This window comes from Herpailurus yagouaroundi, unplaced genomic scaffold, assembly GCF_014898765.1.
Source record: "Herpailurus yagouaroundi ecotype Mexico unplaced genomic scaffold, PumYag 165, whole genome shotgun sequence".
Lineage (NCBI taxonomy): Eukaryota > Metazoa > Chordata > Mammalia > Carnivora > Felidae > Herpailurus > Herpailurus yagouaroundi.
In genome coordinates this window covers 17,957,884-17,984,200 of record NW_024412406.1, presented here as the reverse complement: position 1 = coordinate 17,984,200, position 26,317 = coordinate 17,957,884, and the positions used below count along the sequence as shown (strand labels likewise).

Sequence of the window (26,317 nt, the reverse complement as noted above, 5' to 3'; positions counted from 1 at the left end):
TCTGTCCCAAAAATAAACGTTGAAAAAAAAAAATTAAAAAAAAAAAAAAAAAAAGATCCAGGCAATTCTGCATGGTAGAGGAGACTCTTTACTAATGTAAGAAAAAAGGAAGAAAGGAGGGAGGGAGGGAGGATGAGAGGAAGGAAGGAAGGAAGGAAACACATTTTTAAAGCCCTTAATATAAGTGAGGTATGTACAAAGTGCTTTGGGTGTATTTATTTATTCAGTACTTACGACAGCCTTGTGAGATAGGGTCTCATCTCTGTTTTACAAAAGAAAACACTAAGGGCTTAGAGAGGTTGACTGACTTGTCCAAGTCATACAGCTAGGAAGTGGTTAGTCTGGGAATCAAAACCAGGCTAAACCTCTTGGCACAGAACTTTGCTGAGATGGTTGGTGGGTCCTCAAGTTTACATAAACAAGACCAAGGGGATGGTATAATCATCTAAAAATACTCAGGATAAATCTCTGCTTTTGGCACCCACTCTGACACTGGCCTTTCTTCTCTGATAGGTATCATCTGTCCATATTGTTTAGAGGAAAATCTACTAACTGCATGAAAACATGGGGATGTAAAAGCAACAAACCAAACTACATGATACCAAGTTTTGAAGGTTGTTAGGTAGTAACAGCTAGAACGGTTTAAATGGAAGATAGATTTTAATCTCAAGTACAGAAAAGTATAAAAATACATACAAATCCCAAAGCAGTACCAAATGGTTTGTTAGCTACCAGAAGTTTTGCAAAGATTATATCCCTCTACAGAAAATACCTTACCCAACTAGTTTTGCCCTTTAGATATTTCAGAACAGCTGTCATGGAAGATTCCTCTAGATTCAGGATTGCTTTCAAGGAAAAGAGGCTACAACATGAACACTGATGGTCTGTTTAGGCAAAATTCAGTATTCACACCTAAAGGATGCTTAGAAATCATCTGATCTTTTACAGAACAATTGATATGCCCAGATCATTTGGTTTGGGTTTTTGTTGTTGTTGTTGTTGTTTGTTGGTTTTGTTTTAGTTTGGTATGGACTTTTTGTTTTTAGGATTAGAGTAAGGTGACTACGGTAGGGAAGAGAAGAGTTTGAGGTACATAAATAGGCACAGAATTCTGTCTGGATGTTGTTTTTTCCACATTAACTTGAAGGACACTGAGGTATCTAACCTATTACCAACAGAATCTAATAACATAATAGCAGCCTTTGTTCAATAGTCCAATTTCATTTGACGTGTCAACTATTCCTTCATGGAAAACTACATGCATAAGTTTTATTCTACTGTATCTAATATGATTTCATGGCCCTTTTAAACTTTCTTTTTTTAAAAAAAATGTTTATTTATTTTTGAGAGAGAGAGAGAGCAGGGAAGGGACAGAGAGTGGGGGGAGGGGAGGACAGAGGATCTGAAGCAGGCTCTGTACTAATAGCACAGAGTCCCATGTGGAGCTTGAACTCAGGAACCTTGAGATCCTGACCTGAGCCAAAGTTGGACACTTAACTGACTGAGCCACCCAGGCACCCCGGCCCTTTGAAACTTTCTATTGAGGAACAACATGGCAGTGGGAAGGATAATCTCAAGGACCTGGGACAAATTTATTAAACTTGAAACGTTACCCCCAAACTTATATTTAGGGTAAAATCTGGGAAGGTGTAGGAAAAATACTCATTTTTCACTCAAAACTATGTTAACTGGCAACAAAACACTATACTTACCAAAGCTCTGCTTTGTCATGCCAGCTAGTGTCCACTCATGTAGCAGCTTCATAAAATCACTCAGGGCTTCAGAGTTGAATGCATGGGCCTACCTCATTGCTTTGAAACCAGTGGCATTCTGACCCAGTGGGATAATTTTACCAGTGAAGTCATCAGAACATATTAGCTCATCTTCAGCAGTTCTAGGAAGAACTGTGTTTGTCAGAGTACTTTTAAATGTATGGAGTTTGAGTTTATACATCACATTGCATTTCAGCAAGACTGCTTTATAATTGTCCCCCATTTCATTGTTATTTTTTAAGCTTAAAACAACAGAAATAAATTTCACTTACACGGTTAGATTGATCAATTACTTCAAAAATCACAGCTGTATCTGTCTGGTATCTATAAAAGATAGGTACCTTTTAAAGAGATGGCTATATAAAAAATAAAATTTTATGTTATTAGATTTTATTACCTAGAGAAAAAAAGTCCTTTCATTCATGATTTGCTCAAAACTAAGTCTGCAGCATTGCAAAAATTATACTATTTACATATGTAATATACAGCACTGTATAAATTTAAGGTATAAATAATTTGACTTACATATATTATGAAATGATTACCACCAAAAGTTTAGTTAACATCCATCATCTCATAGAGGTGCCAAAAAGGAAAAAAAATGTTTTTTTCCTTTGTGGTTTTTTTTCCCTTGTGAGGAGAACTCTTAGGATCGACTCTCTTAACAACTTTCAAATATGTCATACAGCAGTATTAACTATAGCCATCATGTTGTATGCTGCAGACATTTCTAAATCCTAATTCCTATTAGTTCAATGCCACTTTTACCTCAGTAAATTATGTATAAGTGAACTTAAAAAAAAAAAAAAAAAGAATAGCCTGGACTCTTTCCCAAGAACTTCCCTCCACTGCATGCATTATTGCTGCCCCTTTTTGGATCACGAGCGTGAATTACTTTCAGGACTCTTGGCCATAGCCAAGAGAGCCTGAGCTTGCTTTCTATCCCTAATAATAATTATGTCCTATATAATAATTATTATTATCCTTTCTCCTAAGTAGAAAAGTGACTGGACGAACCCCAAAGGACTAGGCTCTTCTTCCTCTGATTCAGATTTTCTTCTATTGCAGACTGGATTTGAGGACCCTCCCCTCCAGGTACAGGCTGCAGCTTCGGGGAGTGGGAATGGAGCTGATTCTGAGCCAGCTCGCCACGTCTTCTCCTTTTCCTGGTTGAACTCCCTGAATGAATGATGTTCATTCCAACTGTTGCCCTCTGTCTGCCTGGCTGAGATGCACACCAGCAGCAGGGAACCTAGATGAAATTAATACAATGCAGGTGATGAAAGGGACCTCTGAACAGGATTTCTGCAAAAAACCAAACCAAACCAAAACAAAAACCCCTTTAATTCCAGATGACTTTCCAGAGGGAAAACAATTTTGAAAAGCATAGTTGCTGAAAGCATTGGAAAAAAGAAACTTGATCTTATGAAAATCTTTTATTGTGTGGGAAACATTATAAAGAGTATGTAGGTGTGATATGTGTGCGTGTGTCTGTAACAAGTGGCAAGTGTTGAAAAAGTATACACTACACTCTTGTCTCTAATAGGCATTGGCTTTTGTTATTATATCATAGTAGCTCTTATTCTTTCTTCTTTAACCGTGCAGTTGGTCAGTGAAATTCAGTGTTAATTCAGAAGTGACTGATTTATCAATATATGGACAAAAGGTAAATCATTGACCAAAGATATGAAACATTTTCCAAAGGTTTCCTCGTTTCCGTAACAGATGTCACTCATATATCCAGAAATGTTCTTTAACTCTGGTGATATTTCCATAGTCCAGAAGGCTGAAGGCCTGGGACATTTCTTGTGACATTTTTCTAATCTTAGTTAGATGTGCAGATATCAAGCAATTAAATTGAAAAAGAATTTCCATCAGCAATTGTCTACTTTCCTTATGTATCTACTGAGGCACCAACCTGGTGAACTATAGAATAACTGCATGTATTTAAATATATGTACACATACAATACACATATAAAATACATGTATATTTAAATCATGCTTTATTTGTCCCACCATGATGCCTCTTTCAAAACATAAGTATAACTTTATTCTGTATGAACTCTTAAATAAATGCTGTTTTTAACAACTTAGTCTTATAATGACTTATTCAGTGTTTCATGTTATCTTATTAATACATCAGTCAAGTGTATTTAAGGGGTCCCACGGGAAGAAGCATCTACAGACATCCAAATTAATTTTGAAGTATTAAACATTCAATTGAATTTCTGTAAATTGAATTTCTGTCAACTACCAAAGATAAATGCATTATAAAACTAATTGGCTGCACCTGTTCCATTTTAGAAATGCTAGAGATAATTTGTATCCTTAAGAATTAAACTAAGATTGGTATAGACATAAATGAGAAGCGCACTTGTGAAGTTATTAAAGTCAAAATACTTTTTATATAAAAAGTTTCCCAAGTGCCATTTCACAGCATTATATTTAAGTGTAGAAACTATTGAGTTTCTCCTATTAGAAGTAGGCACTGGCAAATAGCATAGAAGAAGTATATTTTATGGTGCTAATGTAGTAGCTTCATAAAGTGAGACTTTCTCATACCAAAAAAAAAAAAAAAAAAAAAGGCAGCATGTTGGCCCTAGAGTTTGGAGGAATGCCCTGCCTCTCAACATTTCTCTTTTCCTTTCCTCCTTCCCTGCCCTTTCCAATTATTTAACATCTTATAGTTAATCAGGGTTAAATGTTATTTCTATTATGAATTGATCTACCATTCATAGAACTACCAAGTCTTAAAGCTGGAAGCAACTTCCCAAATTATTTAACTTAACCTCAGAGGAGTAACCTGAGGTACACAGATGAGTCCAAGGCGACTGCAGTATCTGTGTAAGCGACTTGACATATGTTTGTATTTTTAGTAGGAAATTAATGCAAAGAGTTTTCAGCACTTGTGCTGCTGTCAGGTCGAAGGAAGCCAGGGGCTGGAAGTTTTACTCCTATGAATACTGAAAAGGAAAAATAAAGTCATGATTACCTTTGCAGCTTTTATTAAAAATATAAATGTTCGACATTCTCTTACACAACCAAATTGACCAATGATTGGTAAGATGTTTTTATTACTGAAACGTTTACAAGGAAAGGTTGATTCAAAGAGCTTACAGATTTTGTTTCACCTATCCAAGAGAATGACACTCTCTTTGGCTCAGACCACAACAAAATAAATTGAGTGACTTCTGCCTGCTTCAAAACATTTCATTCTGGGTCCATACTTTCTAAACACCATTAAAGACACCTGGAAATGGAAACTAAAAGTAGACAATACAAATAACATTTTGCTGCTGTTACTGTGTGTGAATACACTTTGTGCATGCTAATTAAGGAGTATAGGCTCTCTTGCTATACATCGTCTAGGCTTCAAGCTATAAAAAAAAAATAAACAAATGGTATCAGAGCAACGCTATGGTACAGAATACTGTATTTGATTTTTTTATTATTATATATATATATATATATTTTTTTTTTTTTGCGTGCTAAATACTGCATCCTTTCGGCCAAACGCACAGTTTTATTTCCCAATAATCTCCATCAGTTTCCTGTTGCTGTGAGCTTGCTGCGCTAACTGCTCAGCCCTGGCCATTTCCAAGACTTCTCGGAGGAGGTGGAAGGTGAGATCCAGCGAGATGGGAGGTTCCTCGGATCGCCTCTGCCTCTCGAGTGTCTCCTGGCGGCTGCCGAGGGCGTTCTCGGCTCCGTGCTCAGCCGGACCTGCGGGGCTGTCGAGCGGGAGCGGGCGCCGGGGCAGCGGCAGCTGCTGCAGCAACGCTCGGAAAAAGTTGGCGGCCGCTTCGTCCGGTGAAAGGTGGCTGCCGCTGCCGCCAGAGACAGGTGAAGAGGCGGGCAAGAGGGGAGCAGCGGGGCTCTTGTTGAGGTTACCCAGGCGGAGGAAATATTCCTCTCCCATGCGGAGCAGGATGGGCCGAGCCTGTGGCTGTTGGGGCTGCTGGGGCTGCGGCGGCAGCTGGGAGAAATCCAGGGGCTGGGGCTGCTGAGGGGCCTGCCGGGCGCGCGGGATGGGTCCCCGGCTGAGGAGGGCCCTGCATGGCGGGCAGGGCAGGAAAGCCACCAGCAGGACGCCCGCGGACAAGAGAAGCGGCAGCCGCATGTTAGGGGCGCTCGCTGCGGCACAGAGGTGGGCGGAGAGCGGAATGAGAGAAGGGAAGAGAGAAAGAAAGAGTTGGTCAGAGTTGAGCTCAAACGGAAGGTGCGCTTTGGGGTCTTCCTACACTTAACACCCGTGGACCTGCCTTAGGCGTTCGGGCAGGCACTGTCCGCGGTGCTGAAGCGCCCGAACTGGGACTTCTAGAGTTGGGGGGCGGGGCGGGGCAGGAAAGGGGACGCCTACAAGGCTCAGCACCAAAACTCAGCCCCACGCCAGGCTGGAGTGACCCTTCTCCTTCTGAGACCCTCGAAGGGTCTCTGAGTCCCCTTTCTAACGATCCCCAAAACTGATTCCCCGAGCTCTCGAGAAGATCTACAAATTTCATATCTCACCCGCTGTAAATACCCGCCCGCCTTCCGGATGTTTCAGCGTTGTCCTCCCAAATGAGAACTGCCTCCTCCTCCTCCTCCTCCTCCTCCTCCTCCTCCTTCTCCTCTTTCTCTATCCTAGCCCTGAAGTCCTTCTCTCAGGGGTCGGGATCCATGGCGGGGGAGGTGGGGGCTCGTCTACACCGCCAGTGACGAGTAACTGGCAGTTTGAAAAACGATTACCAACCGTCTAACTTTGCTTTTGACACATCCCAGTTACTATCAGAATCTTGAGGCACAGTCAGCAAATACACGCACACACTCAACATTCGGCCCCATCGGGACACCTGGCTCGGCCTCGCACACCGTGGCAGCCCAGGCAATGCAAAGTTGGAGGCACATTTCCGTCTAGGCGCTCCCTACCTTCTGAGGTGCTTCTGCAGGTGAGTGGGGCGCTGCCGCCTCTCTGCAGAGGAAAGTCTCCGGGGCTTTTTCAAGGGTTTTCTTCTCTTCTCCTTTCTGTCTTCACTCTCTTTTTCTTCTCTTCTCCTTCTCTCCAGTCTCTCAACCGATTTGGGCTCTGAGTTTCTCCACACCAGAGCCTGGAGTGGGATTTTATAGCGTCGACCCTCTTCAGAAACCACGCAGCATTTGCCTAATAAGCTGACGCTCTCTTGACAGCTCGATTGCGTGCTGCCTCTGCTCCTGCATAAATCATAGGGCCCTGCCAGAGAACGAGGGGCAGAGTTTTGCTATCTCAACACTGAATCTCACATCCAATTATATCAACAGATATTTATCGCCTCCTTGGTGACGTCAACGAGCCCTAAAATGGAAGGGCTTCTTATGACTTGTCCATTGACAAAAATTCTTGAATGAGATTTCCCAAGTATGAAAACATACTGACCTCTTACTATGAAAGGTGAAATTTAGGGTCAGAAAAGAGACATCGAATGAGAGGGGAAGGGAAGAGTATGGGACAGGAGGTCTATCAATGCAGAGTCCTGTGGGGAAAGCAGCAAGCAGTTACAGGGGATCTGGATCCCGCTTTTTTCTCTCCCCCTGACTTCTCTGACCAGTTGTCTCTGGAAACACCTCAGCATCTAAACATATCCTTTTGCTAGAGACAAACTGTCCCATCACCTTTCTGCCTGGTTAAGGATGATGAACAAGGAGATGGAAGTGCAGGGACATCCAGCTTTTAAGCTTCTACCTGCGTTTTCTTCCCAAGAGTAAATAAAGGAATTGTGAGTTTGCAGAAGCAAGACCAATAAGTCTCTTGAAACAAGACTCAAGTCTTTTAAATGATTGGCAGGAGCTGCTTCCATGATGAAGGGGCCCAAACCAGGGTCAGTTGGGGATGCAGCAAGATTTTAAATTCCCCCAGAAACTCACTGCTCCTCCTTTGTCTCTGTCAGAATCCAAAATTAATTGTTGATTTTTCTGTTCCCAAATTAGAGAGAGAAAGGACAAGCCAAAGGTGCATGAGTTACACAATCTTCATTTGGTCTACTTGATGAAAACCCAATGAGAGAAGAATCCATTCTAACTTCCTGTTCTATATTGGGAGAGGCGTAAACTGCCTGATAACAAGGCTGAATTCATCATTTGCATATTTTCACTGATGAATACTGAGTCTGTAAAAAGGTAATCTCATTCATTTTACTTCTAAATACTATCAACATCCATTATGGTATCCATATCAGGACACCCAGGTGTTTGTTTGTTTTTTTTTTTAATCATTTCTTTTTCCAAATTTAAACGTGCTCCATGGAAGCCTGATAAGTAAATAAATGTTCTCTGCACTAACACAAAATGGAATGACAAGTCTGTAAAACCATACTCAAATTCCACATTAAATTGACACTATCATATAAGTGGGAGGAAATTACCTCTAATTTTGCCATTCAAAATGCAATTCCAAACTCTGGTGTCTATGATTTAATTCAGCTTATAGATAACCATCAGAGTTGTTTATCAGAAATCTCCCATGGCTCATTTCTGGTTAGCTCTGCTGCTTCCTTTGTAGCTACATGACAAATGATGCAATACATATTTCAACTCCTATTTTGGGTCTATACTAATTCACAACTGCTCTTAGAAACAAAAGGAAGGTAGAAAGAGAAATGATGGCAGTTTCCAGAGAATTCAGCCCATAGTTGCTCATTGTGCTATGGAATGTACTTTTATACGGAATGTACATAAGAGAACAAAAAAATGTGTCTTCTAGGAAAGATGCAGATTGTTAAAAGAAAATCAGAATTATAGAAAATGGGTGAGCTTCTATAGGAAAGCAGTGTTTTATGTTGGTAGGGGGCATACAGAACCTTGGTTTTTGTTATTGTGGGCTTTCCCCCCCGCCCCCCTTTGAATGGATATTGACTTTTTTGCTTACTTTCCTTTATGACCCCTTCACTGTCCCCATTGGCAGAATCAGCTTAGATATCAATCTGGAGTTGAAAGTAGATTTGGAAGAAATTGTTCAGGTAAATGGATTCAGAAGAAGAACTAGGAAAAGGATAAGAGCATGAATTTAGCTAGGGAGGCCTGAGAGCTCCTTCCAGAGAAGACACATGTTTTGGACTCTAAACCCATACCCCTTAAGACCTCTCTCCTTTGGGCCATATGGAGGATGTTGTTTTATTATAGCTCCCTCATCACTGTTGAATCCTTGCTGTGAGATTTTCCTGAAGTAGGTAGTTGGTAGAGGACAAAGTGGCTCTGAATAGGGGTGACGACAAAAGGCCTGGATCCCAGAGGAGTAGGAACTGTGCACAGTAGCCTTTACTCTCCACAATTTATCCAAAAGTTAGATCTCATCAAATCACTGAACATTTACATTAGAAATGACTTGAAGAGATCATTTGTTTTGTTTTTTCTTTTTAAATCTTTTATTTTTTTAGTATGAAATTTATTGTCAAATTGGTTTCCATACAACACCCAGTGCTCATCCCAACAGGTGCCCTCCTCAATGCCCAACACCTGCTTTCCCCTCCCTCCCACCCCCCCATAAACCCTCAGTTTATTCTCAGTTTTTAAGAGAGATCATTTGTTTAAATGAGAACCAGAGAAGTTAACTGACTTAACTGGTTAATGGTAAAGTCAGAATCAGAACCCAGTTCTTTGGACTAGCAGACTGTACTATTTCCATAATATAACAATACTCTTTGGAAACCCGCCCCCCTTTCTAGCAGAGACACATAAACAAACAGAACTAAGAAGATGAAGTTAGATAAAGTGACGCATTTATACACCATTCCTACCCTTTCCTTATATTAATAAATCTCCTAAGGAATGAGAACACAGGAGATTTTCCGTAAGTGCTGATGCCCCTGGAACATGATTTTATATTAAAATTTTTTTAATGTTTATTTCTGAGACAGAGAGACAGAGCATGAGTGGGGGAGGAGCAGAGAGAGTGGGAGACACAGAATCTGAAGCAGGCTCCAGGCTCTGAGCTGTCAGCACAGAGCCCGACTCGGGGCTCAAACTCACAAACCGTGAGATCATGACCTGAGCCAAAGTTAGTCACTCAACCGACTGAGCCACCCAGGCGCCCTAACCTGGAACATGATTTTATATTTTTATTTTTAAAAAAAAATTTTTTTTAACATTTATTCATCCCTGAAAGGCAGAGAGAGACAGAGCGCGAACGGGGGAGGGGCAGAGAGAGAGGGAGACACAGAAACAGAAGCAGGCTCCAGGCACCGAGCTATCAGCACAGAGCCCGACGCGGGGCTCGAACTCACGGACCGCGAGATCACGACCGGAGCCGAAGTTGGCCACTTAACGACTGAGCCACCCAGGCGCCCCTGGAACCTGATTTTAAATCTCTGGGTGCACACACTGCAATTTACCTTTCAGCTGAATCTTGTAGTTATAACATGAGGTTTTTATATATATTGCCAACTTAAGATACATTAATTTGATTTTCCACCTTAGTTCATGTTGGAGAAAAAAGATCTTTGGATAAAATATAGTTATGTGGTTCTCAAAGTAATGATATACACGTGCGACTGAAGACATAATGTAAGGCAAAGGACGTATATGTGCAGTACACTTAATGTCCAAGTCCATAAAAATTACCACTGACAGATTTGATTTTACATGTAGGAGTAACTTCTTGAAAGTAGTCACGGAAAACTAATCTAAATGCTTTTAGAACCCAGAAACACAACCCAAGGAACATGGGCATAAAAACAAGGATTACTTTACATTTTAAACCACATTTTTTTCAATAAAAACATACTATAGGGTATAGTTAAATTTTTAGAGGCATGACACAGTAGCCCAATAAACAAAGAAGTATCAGAAATAATAGGTCACTGCTTGGCTTATTCGTGTCATCTGCATCTCCTTGCACTTTTGAGGAGTATCCCAATATGTGCTTCTATTAGCAAAATGCAAACAAAGTCTCTAAGTTTGCTAACTGGAATATTTGTTGAAACGAATCTACCATCTCCAGTGACAGCCTTTAGAAATGCCTAAGGTGGGGCGCCTGGGTGGCGCAGTCGGTTAAGCGTCCGACTTCAGCCAGGTCACGATCTCGCGGTCCGTAAGTTCGAGCCCCGCGTCGGGCTCTGGGCTGATGGCTCAGAGCCTGGAGCCTGTTTCCAATTCCGTGTCTCCCTCTCTCTCTGCCCCTCCCCCGTTCATGCTCTGTCCCAAAAATAAATAAACGTTGAAAAAAAAAAAAAAAAAGAAATGCCTAAGGTAGACAGATGTTTTGGCAACTGTAATTGTGCTTCAGATAGATTAGTAACTGCCTTCGGCTTCCATAGGCAGTACTAGGGAACGGATCTCCAAGCACAAATATGTAACTGCCTCACCAGTAACAATAACTTTTATTATCAAAGCCATTCATCCACTTAGCAGAAAACTTGGAAAAAATCATAAAAGTATAAAGAAGAATACAAAATTCCTCAGATTCCAGAATCTAAATATAATCTCAGTTAATGTTTTACTGTTTCCCTTGAGAATTTTTCCTGAGCACATGCATTTATGTAACTGAGATAACAATATGTTCCTATCTTTGAATCTCTGCTTTTAATTTATTTTTTTTTTAATTTTTTTTCAACGTTTTTATTTATTTTTGGGACAGAGAGAGACAGAGCATGAACAGGGGAGGGGCAGAGAGAGAGGGAGACACAGAATCGGAAACAGGCTCCAGGCTCCGAGCCATCAGCCCAGAGCCTGACGCGGGGCTCGAACTCCCGGACCGCGAGATCGTGACCTGGTTGAAGCCGGACGCTTAACCGACTGCGCCACCCAGGCGCCCCTGAATCTCTGCTTTAAAACAAAACAAAACAAAACAAAAACAAAACAAATCTCTCTCATTTAAAACTTAAAAGAAGTTGGTTGAAGCAATCTTTTCCATGTTCCTAGCTTAGGTTTAGGACTTGTGCTCAATGCTCTCCTAACATCATGATTGTCTTCCATCCATAAAGCTCACATTTTATTTTATTTTTTATTTATTTTTGAGAGACAGAGCACAAGAGGGGGAGGGGCAGAGAGAGAGAGGGAGACACAGAATATGAAGCAGGCTCCAGGCTCTGAGCTGTCAGCACAGACCCCGACGTGGGACTCGAACTCATGAAATATGAGATCATGACCTCAGCTTAATTCAGTCGCTTAACCAACTGAGGCACCCAGGTGCACCATAAAGCTCACATTTTCAAATCGTTACTTGTACAATATGTATCTTTCTTGCTGGACTATAAACTGTGTGGCAGAGACTTAAGTATTACAAACTTCCATATTCATTACTCCCAGCCCCTAGCATAGTGCTGAAACATATAGCTGATAATCAATAAACCTTCTAAGTGGATGAACTATATAGAAAACTTGTTGAATGAATGTATAGAAAATGACCTATAAGCCTATCATCAAGAAATAACTAGATGAACATTTTATAACTAAAATTTTATATTTATTTTTTTCATTTAAAATATCTCTGACATGTTTCTGTATCTAAATGATACCCATTTTATTGACTACAAGGAGATGTACCACAATTTCTATTCATTCCTCATTGTAGATCACCATCCTAATGACCTGCTTTTTAATTTTTCATCTACATCTGACCCTTGTACCTTTAAGTACATCCACAAAATCATTTCCTGATACTTCAAATATAAACAACACCTCTTAACCCTGCAGACTGTAAATGAGAATATTAGTATCACTTCAGCTTTTCACATAGCTTTCTGCACCTTGATCAACCAGGCTTTCTCATCTGTAGATTGTCCATGTTAATACTTGTCTCACTTCTAGATTGTCCATGTTAATACTTTTACAATCATTAAGTCTTCTGTATTTTTACTATAGATTGATCTAAAAGTTAAAAAGCAATACAGTTTGTAATTATTGACTATGTAAAAATTGTTCACTGAATAAAAAAGTCATAGACTTTGCTTACATTTCCTTGCCTTTGTTTTATAATACCAAGTCACCTTTTTTTTATATTCAGTCTGATTTTTCCTAGAATTACTAGAATTTCCTAGAATTACTGACTTAATTTTGTTCCCATTTTTCTTTTAGATTCTCAATCATGACAAATCTGTTCCCTGTGTTTTATCATCCAATGTTGCTGATGAGAAATCCAATGTCATTCTGATTCTCATTTCTTTATAGGACCCTTTTCCCTCTCTCATTCTCACTTGGAGACTTTAGTATTTTGTCTTTGTCGTTGATGTTCTGAAATTTCACAATGCTATTGGGTCTTTCTTTACTTATCCATTTTAATTTGGAGATTCTTGCTCTTCAAGTGTAGGAAAATTTCTTGCATTACTAACTTCTATGATAATTTCCTCCACTTTCTGCTCTTTCTTTCTGGGACTTTTTTTTTTTTTTTTTTTTTTTTTTTTTGAGAGAGAGAGAGAGAGACAGAGAGACAGAGGCAGAGAGACAGAGAGAACACAAGCAGGGGAGAGGCAGAGAGATGGAGACAGAATCTGAAGCAGGCTCCAGGCTCTGAGCTGTCAGCACAGAGCCCGATGCAGGGCTCAAACCCATAAACTGTGAGATCATGACCTGAGCCGAAGTCAGACGCTCAACCGACTGAGCCACCCAGGCACCCTTCTTTCTGGGACTTCTATTATAAGATGTTCCCCCTCTGCTGGCCCTCTATGTTTATTATATTCTCTCCTTTTAGGGCTCTTTCTTTTGTGTTCTACTTTCTGGGAGGGCCTTAAATATCCTACGGTTCTTCAATTAAATTTATTTTACAACATATATTCAACTTCCAGGCTTTTTATTCTTTCTCCATCCTTTGTTCATAGCTCTTATTTTTGCTGTATAATTTAACTGTTTCTCAAATTTCTTTAAGAGTATTAAGTAGGAAACATTAACCTTCTTTCCCTGAATTATCTGTTCCATCCACGGTCATTTTTAAAAATGTATTTTCTTGGTTTCTCTATTTTATGTTGGAGACTATCCTTAAATCTCTTAAGGTAAACTATGTATAAATGGTGGCGCTCTCATATTTAAGAATTTGGTGATACAGGGGCATCTGGATGGCTCAGTCAGTTGAGCGACCAACTTCAGCTCAGGTCATGATCTCATAGCTTATGAGTTCAAGCCCCCCCATTGGGCTCTGTGCTGACAACTCAGAGCCTGAAATCTGCTTCGGATTCTGTGTTTCCCTCTCTCTCTGCCCCTCCCCTGCTCATGCTCTGTCTCTCTCTCTCAAAAATAGTAAATAAACATTAAAAAATATTTTTAAGGGGTGTCTGGATGGCTCAGTCAGTTGAGCACCGATATTGGCTCAGATCGTGATCTCACAGCTTGTGAGTTCAAGCCCCCCAATGGGCTCTGTGTTGACAGCCTGGAGCCTGCTTCGGGTTTTGTGTCTCCCTCTTTCTCTGCCCCTTCCCTACTCATGCTCTGTCTCTCTCTTTGTCTCAAAAATAAACATTAAATTAAAAAAAATTTTTTTTAAATAATTAGGTGATACAAAGCTTACTGGGAACTCTCTGTGAAGAACAAGGATCTTGTCACCAAGCAGCCTACCTCTTAGGGTGATCAGATAGTGAAACAGTCACCCATCAGTGTCAAATTACAGAGAACTTTTATCTGGAGCTATTCAATTTCAGTTAAGGAAAATACATGTATTAGTCTGTTAGAGTTGCCAACATGAAGTGCCACAGACTGGGTGGATGAAACAAACAAAAATGTATTTTCTCATGTCTCTGGAGGCTATAAGTCCAAGATTAAGGTGTCTGCAGGGTCAATTTCTTCTGAGGCTCATTTCCTTGTCTTGCAGATGGCAGTCTTCTCCCTGTGCCTTCGCATGGTCTTTCCTCTGTGCACGTCTCTCTTAATCTCATCTTCTTATAAGGACTGGGGTCATACTGGACCCCATACAACCTCATTTTACCTTAAGTACCTCTTTAAAGGCCCTATCTCCAAATACAGTCACATTCTGAGGTACTGGGGGTTAGGACTTTAAGATAGGAATGTTGCGGGGATGCAATTTGGCCAATAATAACATACTTTGCAAATGTTTCTTTTCTTTTTGCCTAACAGGTAGATGTTTGAATGTTCAACATTCTCCACAAGGGATGAGAAATGCTGCTAGAGGGCTTGACTCTTCCAAATATAGACCTTCAAGTATCCTCCCTATTTTGACCCCTTTTCTCCTTCTTGCCTTTGGTGACACTTGGAATTTCTAAGTCCTGAGCCCCTCCTTGGTTCTGTAAGTGGGATCCTTCCTCAGCTGCCTTTCCTTTGTGTGCCTCTGCAATAGCTTCCTTACCTTCTTCCTCAGACACCACTCCCATCTTCTGTGTTCTCCTTCCTCAGCTACCCCCTTTGCAGACCCTTCATCCTCTCTGCTCCACTTATTTCAGAAGTTTGTTAAGCCCTCTTACCTGCATACAGTCCTCATCCTAGTCTATCATTTTGGGTTTATACTATCACTTTGATGGAATCTCAGAGGGAGGGGAGGTAAACACACATGTGTTTTGGAAAGACTTCTCTGAACACAGTGTTGGAGAGTAGATTGGAAGGGCATGGAGGCAGACAAATGAATTATGGTCTTCAGGTCATTAACACTGGGTCTCTGTAGCATGAACATCACATGCCAGTGATGACAGGAGCTGTATAAGACAATGGCAGGGTCTCCCGTGAGTGCTCCAGGAGCCTGGGACACTACCCATGGGCAGCTACACTCCTGTTTGGGGGTTTATAGGGGCAGGGCTTCCTTTCAGTTCCCCATCAGTCAATAATTCTCTCAGCATCCAGGAATCATGGTGTGCTTCATCTCCTTTCCTCAGAAAATGGCAAGAATTTTGTTACACATCCCTTTATTTTTCCAAAAGTTAGGAAGTTAGTTACCCTGGAGAGATGACTCAGAGCAACAGAAAAGGGGCACGTTTCTGCTTCTCTAACAAGGCCTTGTGTTGATAGACAGGACTGACCTTTCTATTTACATCATAATACATCGAATTTTCTGTTTTAGGCTCCGGATAATGGATGGAGGGCAGTGAGAAGATGTGTGTGAACTTTCTGTCACGAAGGGCAATTTGCAGGAACTAATCATCTTACAATGGTTGGTCATAAGAAAGAAATCCATCAACCAAGCATCCTGCATAGGTATTTATATTCATGAACATCTCTTGACTCTAAAGAAAGATTTCTCAAAGAACTCTCCTAGGAATTTACCGGTGTTCCACAGGGAAAGACGGAGGAGGGGGATGTAAAGAAAGGTTAAACACATTTTTTAATGCAGGATTTTCTAGTATTTAAAAATTTTTCTGCAGTGTAAATCCTCAAGTCTTCAGTGTTTCCCAGACTTATTTGACCACAAAGCAAGTTTATTGTGGCACTAGTTGGGAGATACAATAACTCAAGGCATTTTATGTGGAGTCCAGCTACACTTTCTTTGGCATCCATATTAAAGTCCATGATTACAGCTACTGAGTCATTTTCTACCACTCCTGGAAGAAACTTTAAAGATAACTTTTTTTTTTTACCCTTGAAGAGAGGGCTTCAGGGTATGGGGAAATGCCATTTCCAATGCTTCTCAGGATTACCTGCCCTGGGAAGGGTCACCTGGGAAAGAGCTGTAGAGCTCTCTCTCACCACCCATAAATGGTCAAGTACACTTCCTGGTGAGAAGAAGGACTTGGTCTCTACAGTAATTTAGCCCAGTCAAAATCTGTGGGCCTATCTTGCAAAGGAGGAACTTCTTTGAGTGTGAAAAGGCATTAGTGTCCTAGACAAAACTGATTGTAATGGGTGATACTGGGTTTTTCACAAAAAAAAAAAAAAAAAAAAAAAAAAAAAAAAAAAATTCAGTCACTCAAGAAGTAGTAGGCAGTGAGGACCATAAGGATGGACAGAGATGACAAGGAGCCAACCTCTAGCAGCTGTGGATTTCAAAGATACTGTTTCTCATTGTGGGTGTAGACCTTTTTTGAACTTTGCTGCAAGCTCTTTTCATCTCCAAGGCTTCCATCATCCATTTGTGGGAAATGTGATGCTAGCTTTCATTATGAGAGCTACAGTTATTTTTCTTATGTGTATGTGCTTGTTCATCTGTGTTCTAGTTCTTTTTGAGATTACTTCCCACCTTGTAGCCCATAACTCCTAGTACACTACTTACATGTGGTGTTTGCTTGGTTGTTAGATTGACTATGTCCTACTTAAGAGGACATTAATTCAAGGTGGTCTCACAACTGTGAGTCAACAAACTCTTGAAAGGATGGCTATATGAAACCTGTGTGTGGGAAAGTAAAGGATCTGTCTCATTTGCCACAGTCACTGTTCTCTTTTCCATGAATTTTAGAAGTGATCTGAGCAATAGTGTTCCCAGGATAATGAAAAAGATTTTAATGGCCTCAAGCGGCGGTGAAGTTTAATGCTCCTCTTATTCATATAAAGTTAAATATAGATACATACTTGAGCCTCACCTCATTTTCCAACTTGTTTTCCTTGTAGTTTAAGTCTCAATAGCTGTAAAGTTCTGTCTTGTGCTAATGTACTCTTCACAGCAACAACAATAATTGCAATAAAGGGATTTTTCAAATTTGAATGGAGAAATACAATTATATAATCTGATAGATTTCTTCTGTAAAAAGAGTTACTCAGCTTTTTGAGGCAGAACCATATCAGATTCCTGTTTATAATGGAATCTGTTCTCTTTACTTGGAGATTTCCCTAAGAACAACAAAACTCTTCAAAGCAGCCTTGCAAATAAAACACCTGGCTCCGTGTTCCTGTGGGGATATACCCTAGAGTTCTGTACGGCACTTGTCAGATTACCTCAATACAGTTTTGACTCTATTATTTCCTAGGTGGGTGACCTTGGGCAAGTTATTTAAATTTCCAAAACTTATTTCCTTATTTGTCAAGCCAATATAAAACATAACTTTCTTTATTTGCCCCTCTTAGGGTTATGGAATTAAATGAGAGTGAATTCAGGGCCTAAAACAGAAGAAGCAGTCAATAAACATTAGTTATTGCTGTTGTGGGCTAATGATGTGGTTACTGTTACTGCTAAAGGCAGTGATTCTATTTAATCTCAGCTCCTCAGAGCCTAGCATTAGCTCAGTATTTACTAGGCTTATGTTTATTAATGAAATAAAATAAATGTAATCACTGAGATTTTCTTTTTCTAATACCGGAGGTTTTTCAGCCACCCAGATGATTTAGAAAAAGAAAATTTGGGGGGATGGGTGCGCCTGGGTGGCTCAGTCGGTTAAGCGTCCCACTTTGGCTCAGATCATGATCTCACGGTTCGGTTCGTGGGTTCGAGTGCTGACAAAGCCTGGAGCCTGCTTCAGATTCTGTGTCTCCCTCCCTTTCTGCCCCTCCCCTGCTCACCCTCTGTCTCTCCCTGTCTCTCAAAAATAAATAAACTTGAAAAAATTCTTTTAAAAAGAAAAAAAATTTTAATCAACAATTTTTTTTTTTAAGAGCAGTTTTAGGTTTACAGAAAGAAGTGAGCAGGAAGTACAAGGAACTCCCATGTACTCTCTCCCTCCACCTAAGTTTTCCCCCATTACTACCAATATCTTGCACTGGGATGCTACATTTGTTACAACTGATGTGCCAATAATGTTGATACGTTATTACTAATTACATTATTACTAATTACATTACTATGACATTATTACTAATGTAAAGCTACAGTTTACGTTAAGGTTCACTCTTTGTGTTGTATATTCTGTGAGTTTTGACAAATGTATAATGTCATGTATCCACCATGACAGCGTCACACAGAGTCATCTCACAGCCCTAAACATCCCTTATGTACCACCTATTCATGCCTTCCCTCCCTCCCCCTCTACCTCCAACCCCTGATCGCTTTACTGCCCTTATGCTTTGCCTGTTCCAGAATGACATATAGTTGCAATCACACAGTCTGCAGCCTTTTCAAACTGACTTCTTTCACTATGCATTTCAGGTTCCTCCTTGTCTTCTCAAAGATACACTTTTACTTCGGAATAGCATAATTTTGAGCTGGGAAATATCTGTTTGGCTGATGTCACTCCATTTGGTAAATGTCTGCTCACTTAAGGATTATTTCTGTGTTGAAACTTCTATTCTTAACTTAATCATTTATCCATTTAACTGAAACTAGGTGTACTCAAGGGGGAATTTTACATTATAAGGAGGGGTTAAAGACAACAATAAAATTCCTAATAAAAAATAAAATACAAGAATATAAACATCCCTTTTCTATACTAAGATCAGTGAGTCCTTCACTTCCCAGTGGGAGCTCCATTGCCCCACAGGCTGCTACAGACCTGCCAGGTTCTCCAAATTTGACCTGGATGGCCACTTGCATCAAGGTAGCTGAGAGTCCATTTTTTTCTCCACACCCTAAATGTTCTTGGATGACCTTACCATTGTTCATTCTTAGTTTCTGCTCTAAGGTTAGGCAATAAAAAATAATCATTCATCACAATTTTTAAAAATCTTCTTTTACTCATCTGTTTTCCTGCCTCAATCCCCAGATGGCCCCTCCACCCCCTTCTTCAGCCAGAGGGAGGCAGTGGGGACAGCATAGGTGCAGATGCCTTCACGTCTTCCCAGGAGGCCAGCCCTAGACTAGCAGGCCTCTTCCAAATATCATTTCTTTAATAATTGCATGTTCATCCTGTTCCATCAAATATTCTGAGATACAGTTTCTTGTGCACCCCTTCAGCTTCCTCTTACCTCCACAATGTTTACACCTTTCAAGCACTTATAAACAGTATGTCTCTCCCCACTGGTCTAAATTTAGAAAATACATAAATATATTTATTTGGCTCCTTCAGTGGCTTTCTTAAAAGCCACCTTCCTGGGTGCTTGAACTTTCCGTAGGGCTTTTTGTGGGGGAAGATGGCAAAGAGTAGGCTTTTCACCAAACCTCCTGAAGCTACGTCATTTAGATTTCTGTAAAAGAGCTGTCATTTTCCTCCTGCTCCTATTTCTGTGTCTAATCGTGGGGGCGGCTCTTGATCTTGAAGCAGAGTGCCACTGAGATGTCCATTCCCATATACACAGGTGGCCTCCTTGATATAGGGCCAGGGTGGTGAGACTGGTTGGATGGGGTTGGGAGTACCAAGAAGGGGATGGCTCAAAGAAGGGCCCTTGTGTCTATCCTAGTCTCAATCACATCCCCAAAATAAAGGCAGGGCCCCTGAAGCCATGTCAGTTCTCTTCAACACTGAGCACCTTCAGTGGGTCATGAATAAACATAAGAATAAACATAAACAGTGGCAGAAAATTGGGGCTTTGAGATTTTAATGAAATATAAAAATGTCAACCCATGTTTGTATCTGTTGGGATTTTATCAGAAATCTTCTGTGGGTGGATGGGTACTATGAAAGGAGCTGAGCAGGTTCTCAGAAATTAGCCACTGAGACTTCTCATCTGGACCTTTGAGACACTGCAGCTCCTTCCCTTTTGGTCAAGGAAAGTGTCTCCTTTTTATGCTTCTTCTAGAAGTCTCTACCTTCCTTATCTCTAATCTTCATTGGAACCTTGTTAAAAAGTAGATGTTATTATATACAGTCCGTAGATGAAGAACCAGAGGCTCAGAATGGGCAAGTAAGTTGGCTGGTGTCTCCCAGCTAATATATGAAGGGGTGCTGGGATCCCCAAAGAGTTTCTGTGTTCTTTCCTCCCCTTTCTTATTCAGGCCTCCCAGGAGCTCTAGGGAGGGTTGAGGTAGGACACATGGTTTTGAAGGAACAGGCCCCATATTTACCCCATGCTCCTGGTTTGTCTCTTTCTTTGGCACTAACCACAAGGTGTGATTATGAGAAATATCACTGCCTGTGTTCATTACACTCAAAAGAACAGTAGCTAAAACATCTGGGCTCAATGGGAACATCCTTGGAAACCTACCTAGGTATTATCCATAGTTATTTGCTGTTTATTCTTGTTTTTTCCTCCTTAATTTTAATCCTCACACCTCTTCTATATAAACCATGCTGAACATCCCATTCCATCCACCCTTTGCTGTCATCTCCAGGAGCAAGGGGGACAATCTACTAAAAAAAAAAAAAAAAAAAAAAAAAAAAAATTTGTTTATCCAGATCTTCAAAATAGATTACAACCTCCCATCTATCTGGACCTTGAAAACATTTATATCATTTCTCATTCTATAATGGCTGTTATGTTGATGTTTATGCTTCACACCAGTTTCTAAATTAATATTTGCTATATGGAGGCCTGCTAATTAATATGTACCTCTCCTGAAATTTCAAATCAGCTATTTGAAATGGGAGGAAGGCGGAAAGCAACTTGCAAATTCTGTGCATAATGAAGTGAGGAACAAGCTCACATAATGAAGACAAACAATTATACAACATTTGCATGATTCTTTTTTCTTACAACATGAAATAAGACACACGGAGCTGATTAGCATGCTGCCTTTGCCGTGAGTCTTGCTTCTTATTTCCCCACCATTTGGTAGAATTTTCAAAGCCAAGAGCAGATCACACTGTTTTGTGAAAGTTTTCTTATATTATTCTGTCAGGCAGGGACTGTCAGGCAACCAAGATCACCTTGCCAAATTCACTGTGACATAAGTGACTGTCCCTGGGGGTGTGTCCCTCAGCTGACAAACATATGCCCAGAGGAAGACCCCAATTCAGGTTCTAACCACTGAACTCAACTGGCCAAAGAGTACTGAAAATAATTCTTTCTAGTCCCCAAAATATTTACTGAGCTTCTACTATGTCTTAGCCCCCATACTACATGCTGGAGAGAAAAATGAACAAGTAAAATCCCCACTGCCCTTGAAGTAGTCACTGCTCATCAAGGAAGACGTGTTAACAACAATTATGGTAAGTGGGGTCTGTAAGTACAAAGAAGGGAGTCTACTCTGACAGTGGGGAGGAGGAAGGTTTGGGAAGAGCTCCACAGAAGGAAACTGATTCAGGCAAGCTGGGGATTCATCCAAGGTGCTTGAGAGGCTGTTGTGCAGCATGGTTAAGAGCCCACCTTCTTGAACTCAAATCTAAGCTCTGTAACCTACTAGCTGAGTGACTGGGTCGGTCACATAAATTTTCTATACCTCAATTTCTTCGTCTGTAAAATGGGGATAAAAATGGACTTACCCCATAGAATTACTGCTGTGAGGATTAAATGAGTTCTATACAAAGTCCTTAGTATGGCTTCTGGAACACATTAAGTGCTGTGTGTTAGCTCTCATTATCTGAACTTTGGCAGGAGCTGGAGAGGGAAGTCAAAGCCTAGAGAAACGTTAAGTGCAAGTAAAGGCAGGATGTAGGGCAGAGGGAGAAACCCAAACAGATCTTATCATTTTGTCTTAGGCAATGGGGCAGATGGTGAACATAGCAGGAGAGCAGTTTGGGATAAGAAGATGACAAGATTTATTTGACAAATACTGAGACTAAAGAGCCTGTGAAATATTCAGAAGAAAGATCTAACCAGCAATTGTAAATAGGAGTGTGAGCTCTAGAGAGAAGTCTGAACAAGCCTGGAGAAATGGAATCCTTAACAAGAGGTTGAAGCCAGGGCTTGGAATGGAGCAGGGTAAGAAGAGAAGCCAGGGAGGGAGCTCAGGACAGTCAAGATTTAAAGGGTAGCCAGAGATCATGGGGGAGACTGAGAAGGGGCAGTTCAAGAGTGAGAAGGAGAACCAGGAAAGAATGGTCTCAAGAGGCAGAAGGGAAGAGAGCTCTTGAAGGAGAGAGCCGTCAGAAAGGTAAAATGCTACATGATATAAAAGATGGAGAGAGATCCATTTGCCTTGGCAGCCAAATCCAGGGGTTAAAGAGCTGAAAATGCAAAAGGGAACACTGGGAAAGCACAGAGATTTGAACTGCAGGAAGCAATCACCTCCTCTAGGGCCAGGGAAACAAAGGCAGAGGTGGGAGCCATTCGAATCCAGGCCCTTGGAGCAGAGGCGCCATGGAGCTGGGCTCTGGCCTCAAAGGAGGGAGTGCTGCCCAGCTGCTTCTGATACCTCTGGAGCTCATTTAAGGGCCTTGGGGAGCTTGGACTCAGGGGAGGGAGCCTACTCAGCTAGAGCTGATGCCTTAGAAACTTGAAGGATGGGCCCAGCAGAGCAGAGGCTGCGACCTCTGAGGAGAAGGGCATGAGGGTGCTGGCAGAAGCAGGGGACTGGAGCCAACAACTCCATCTGGGGTGTGGCGCTGTTTCTGGGGAGATGCTGACCAAAACAGCACGCAAATGGGGAAGAACAAACCCTTTCCACCTCCTCCTGCCTGACAGTCTCCCTCTAGTGTCCCCTCTCAGCAACACCCAGTGGAAACCAGATGACAAAGGACAAATGGAGTTTGCAGACTCCTGGTCCCAGGATCCCAAAATGGAGTCTAGAAAGGTGGTCTGAGGCTGAGCAACTGGCTTTTTAATCTGCATAGTGACCCTCACAAGTAGAATTTTAATGGTTTGGAGGAAAGCCATCTAACAATGGGTTGAGAAGCCAAAGTCAAGACAGTAAATCAGGACCATTTTCTCAATAAGTTTTGCCATAAAAGAGAGAAGAGAATAAAGTGAAAGCAAGAGAACACTGATTCCTGTGAGAGGTGAAGATGTTTCATAAAAAAACAAACAAAACACCCACTTTGTAAGTGATGTGCTGAGTCCTACAAAATGATCTAAACAGAAAGCACCTCTCCTCTCTTCCCCAAGGTCTTTCAGGTCTTCACACAGATCATCACTGAGGCCTTCTTTGACCACTCGATCTAGAATTTTAACCCATCCTTCCCACATACATGGAACCCCCCCTATTTGTCCTCTTTAGTGTTCACATTCTATCTTATCAGATTTATTTGTTGTCTCTCCAAAAGGCAAGGATTTTTGTCTGTTTTGCTCATTGTTGTAATCCAGAATTAAGACAATCCTTGGCACAAAGCAGGCACTCACTAAGTATTTGCTGAATACATGAATGAATGAAACCCCCATGTGTAAGTACTACTGAAACAGAGAATGGAATACACATATCACTCAACTAGTATTCAGACACTTTCTGCTGGGCCCTATGGCGGACATGGGAAAAGAATATGGAGGAGTCTCTTCTATCATAGAATTTATAATATTTGAAGAAATGAAACAAATTTTCCCATATGGTAACAAAAGAGTGACTGAACCCTGCCCTCCTTCATCCCAGACTTCACTTTCCCCTTCAGATTGGTCTCCAATCATCTCTCTCTCTCTCTTGGATCCCTGACTCACAGTCCACAGCATTCTTTCTGCTCCCAAGCCCAGGATTCAGTGTCTTCAGCTGGTCAATGTCAAGGTCATGGGCTCCAGTGGGCAGAGTTCTTGGCCCCTCCTGGGAGTAAGATTAGAAGGTCTGGGCCCACTTGTGAAGCTCTTTCACACCTGACACGTGTGTGTCTTCAAAGCCTCATCAGAGCTGACTTTGATGGGCAGCGGAAGTCCTCCAGGCAGCAGGCTGCCAATACTGTCAGCCCAAATTGGGTGATGGGGGGTTGGGGGTCAAATCACCATCTGTCAAGGTGTTAGAAGAGATCTCAGAGTGCTTTGTGGATGCTAAGGATGAAAAATCAGCAACACCAAATGAGTGTGTGCTGTTCTTAGAGGAAGCATTGGGTAATACTGCTATACTCTGGACTATTCTGATAAAATTCTGTTTATTCCTTTTTGAGCAAACCCAAATTTAGTGCACCCAATGTGTATGCATACATACACATGCACATGGAAACGCACAGACATCACGCACACCCACAATACACAAATACAGGCAGGCACTCAGTGTGTGTGCGGACACACACACACATACACACACACACACACACACACACACACACACACACACACTGCAATGCTTGTCCTCAGCCAGAGAGTTGGAAGAAATAAATAATACACGAATGAATGAATGAAGCTGGTATTTTATCTGTAATCATTTAATAGGGGATAGAACACAGTAGCCATCTACTCTCAACCTCCCAGTTTAAAGCAGTTTCTTACTGAGATCAGAGTTTAATTTCTTTTTTAAAACATGCAAAAGTTTGAGGTAAAGGGTTCCTCCCAAAAGCTTTTGCTGTTACTAGAGTTTATTAATTCAAGGAATTCAGATAATCTGTTGGGGACTTTTTCCTTTAAAGAGGAGAAATCTCTTTGAAGAGAACAAATCATGCTGAAGCAGAAAAGTTGAGTTCGTGGAAAGGGCACGAGACTAGGAGTCAACTGAACTGGATTCCAATCCTGTCTTTTCTACTACTGTTAGATGCAACTGTGTGCAAATTACTTCTTCTCTCAAAGTCTCAGTTTTATCATTTATAATTTATAATAAAGGTGAGGTAGGAGAGCCTTTTTTTTTTTAATTTTTTTTCCAACGTTTTTATTTATTTATGGGACAGACAGAGACAGAGCATGAACGGGGGAGGGGCAGAGAGAGAGGGAGACACAGAATCGGAAACAGGCTCCAGGCTCCGAGCCATCAGCCCAGAGCCTGACGCGGGGCTCGAACTCACGGACCGTGAGATCGTGACCTGGCTGAAGTCGGACGCTTAACCGACTGCGCCACCCAGGCGCCCCGTGAGAGCCTTTAATTTACATATAGTGCACTGACCATCCATACTCATCTATATTCTGCCCTTAGACTTCCTAAAATAGAGAAAGCCACAGATTGATTCTCAACTGGGTAGGAATTTTGCCCTACTCCCCAGGGACATTTGTCAATGTCTAAAGATACTTGGTTGTCATGACTGGCATCTAGTGAGTAGAAGTCAGGGATGCTACTAACCATCCTTCCATGCACAGGACAGGTCCTACAACAAAGAATTATGTAACCCAAAATGTTAGAAGTGCCAAATTTAAGAAATCTTGCTCTTGACCCAACAGTTGATCTCACACTTTAAAACCCTCTTCTTATTGGCAGACTGACAGATATCTATCTACCCACTGTTACGGACTGAAAAGTATCCTCCCCCAAATTCATATGTTGAAGTCCTAACTCCCAGTACCTCAGAGTGTGAATGTATTTGGAGATGGGGCCCTAAAAAAGAGGTAATTAATTTAAAATGAGACCATTAGGGTGGGTCCTAATCCAATAGGCCAGTATTTATAAAAAGAGGAAGGAACACCAGAGATACACGCACTCAGAAGAAAGGCTATGAGAGGACACAGTGAGAAGATGACCTTATGCTGGCCAAAGAGTAAGGCTTCAGGAGAAACCAAAACCTGCCAACACCATTATCTTGGACTTGCAGGCTCTAAAACTGTAAATAAATACATTTCTGCTGTTTAAGCCACGTGGTCCATGGTATTTTGTTATGACAGCCCTAGCAAACTAATATACCCATTATGTAAGTAACAAGAGGATTCTTTTCCAAAGCAATGGAATCCCCACAGAGAAAAGACCTCAAACCTGAGAATTATGGGTCCCCAGGATTATTGTCCACTTCTGCACATCACATTAAAGGCAACTGCCAACCTGAAAGCATTGACCACTGCCCTTCCCCTTACACACACACACACACACACACACACACACACACACACACACACACCCCTCAAGATCAGTTTATTGTTTGGTTCTTAAATATGATGCAATAGCCAAATATCACGGGACTTTTCGGGAAATTCCAAAACATAAGAGAGAGG

The 26,317-nt window shown here is 41.2% G+C and overlaps 2 protein-coding genes and 1 long non-coding RNA gene across 6 annotated transcripts in view; 2 read left to right on the top strand and 1 right to left on the bottom strand.

Moving 5' to 3' along the window:
• TRIM55 (tripartite motif containing 55) overlaps window positions 1-4,054 on the top strand; it is a 44,846-nt gene extending 40,792 nt beyond the window's left edge. For 2 of the 4 annotated variants that reach the window (XM_040487686.1, XM_040487690.1), the window contains one exon: window positions 2,841-4,054. In XM_040487686.1, coding sequence (XP_040343620.1) covers window positions 2,841-2,963 — 123 coding nt within the window. In that variant the 3' untranslated portion in view covers window positions 2,964-4,054. The remainder of the gene's footprint in view (window positions 1-2,840) is intronic. The other 2 variants (XM_040487688.1, XM_040487689.1) reach the window with 1 other exon arrangement.
• Window positions 4,055-4,762: 708 nt separating this feature from the next.
• CRH (corticotropin releasing hormone) lies at window positions 4,763-6,982 on the bottom strand. The gene is made up of 2 exons (XM_040487695.1): window positions 6,683-6,982; window positions 4,763-5,908 (listed from the first exon to the last, which is right to left on the bottom strand). The coding sequence occupies exon 2, from the start codon at window positions 5,892-5,894 to the stop codon at window positions 5,298-5,300; it is 597 nt and encodes a 198-aa protein (XP_040343629.1). The 5' UTR covers window positions 5,895-5,908; window positions 6,683-6,982; the 3' UTR covers window positions 4,763-5,297.
• LOC121038179 (uncharacterized) lies at window positions 5,515-25,721 on the top strand. The gene is made up of 5 exons (XR_005794204.1): window positions 5,515-5,617; window positions 7,722-7,906; window positions 15,720-15,853; window positions 21,443-21,543; window positions 25,593-25,721. It is a non-coding gene; the product is annotated as an uncharacterized LOC121038179 (long non-coding RNA).
• Window positions 25,722-26,317: the final 596 nt, after the last annotated feature.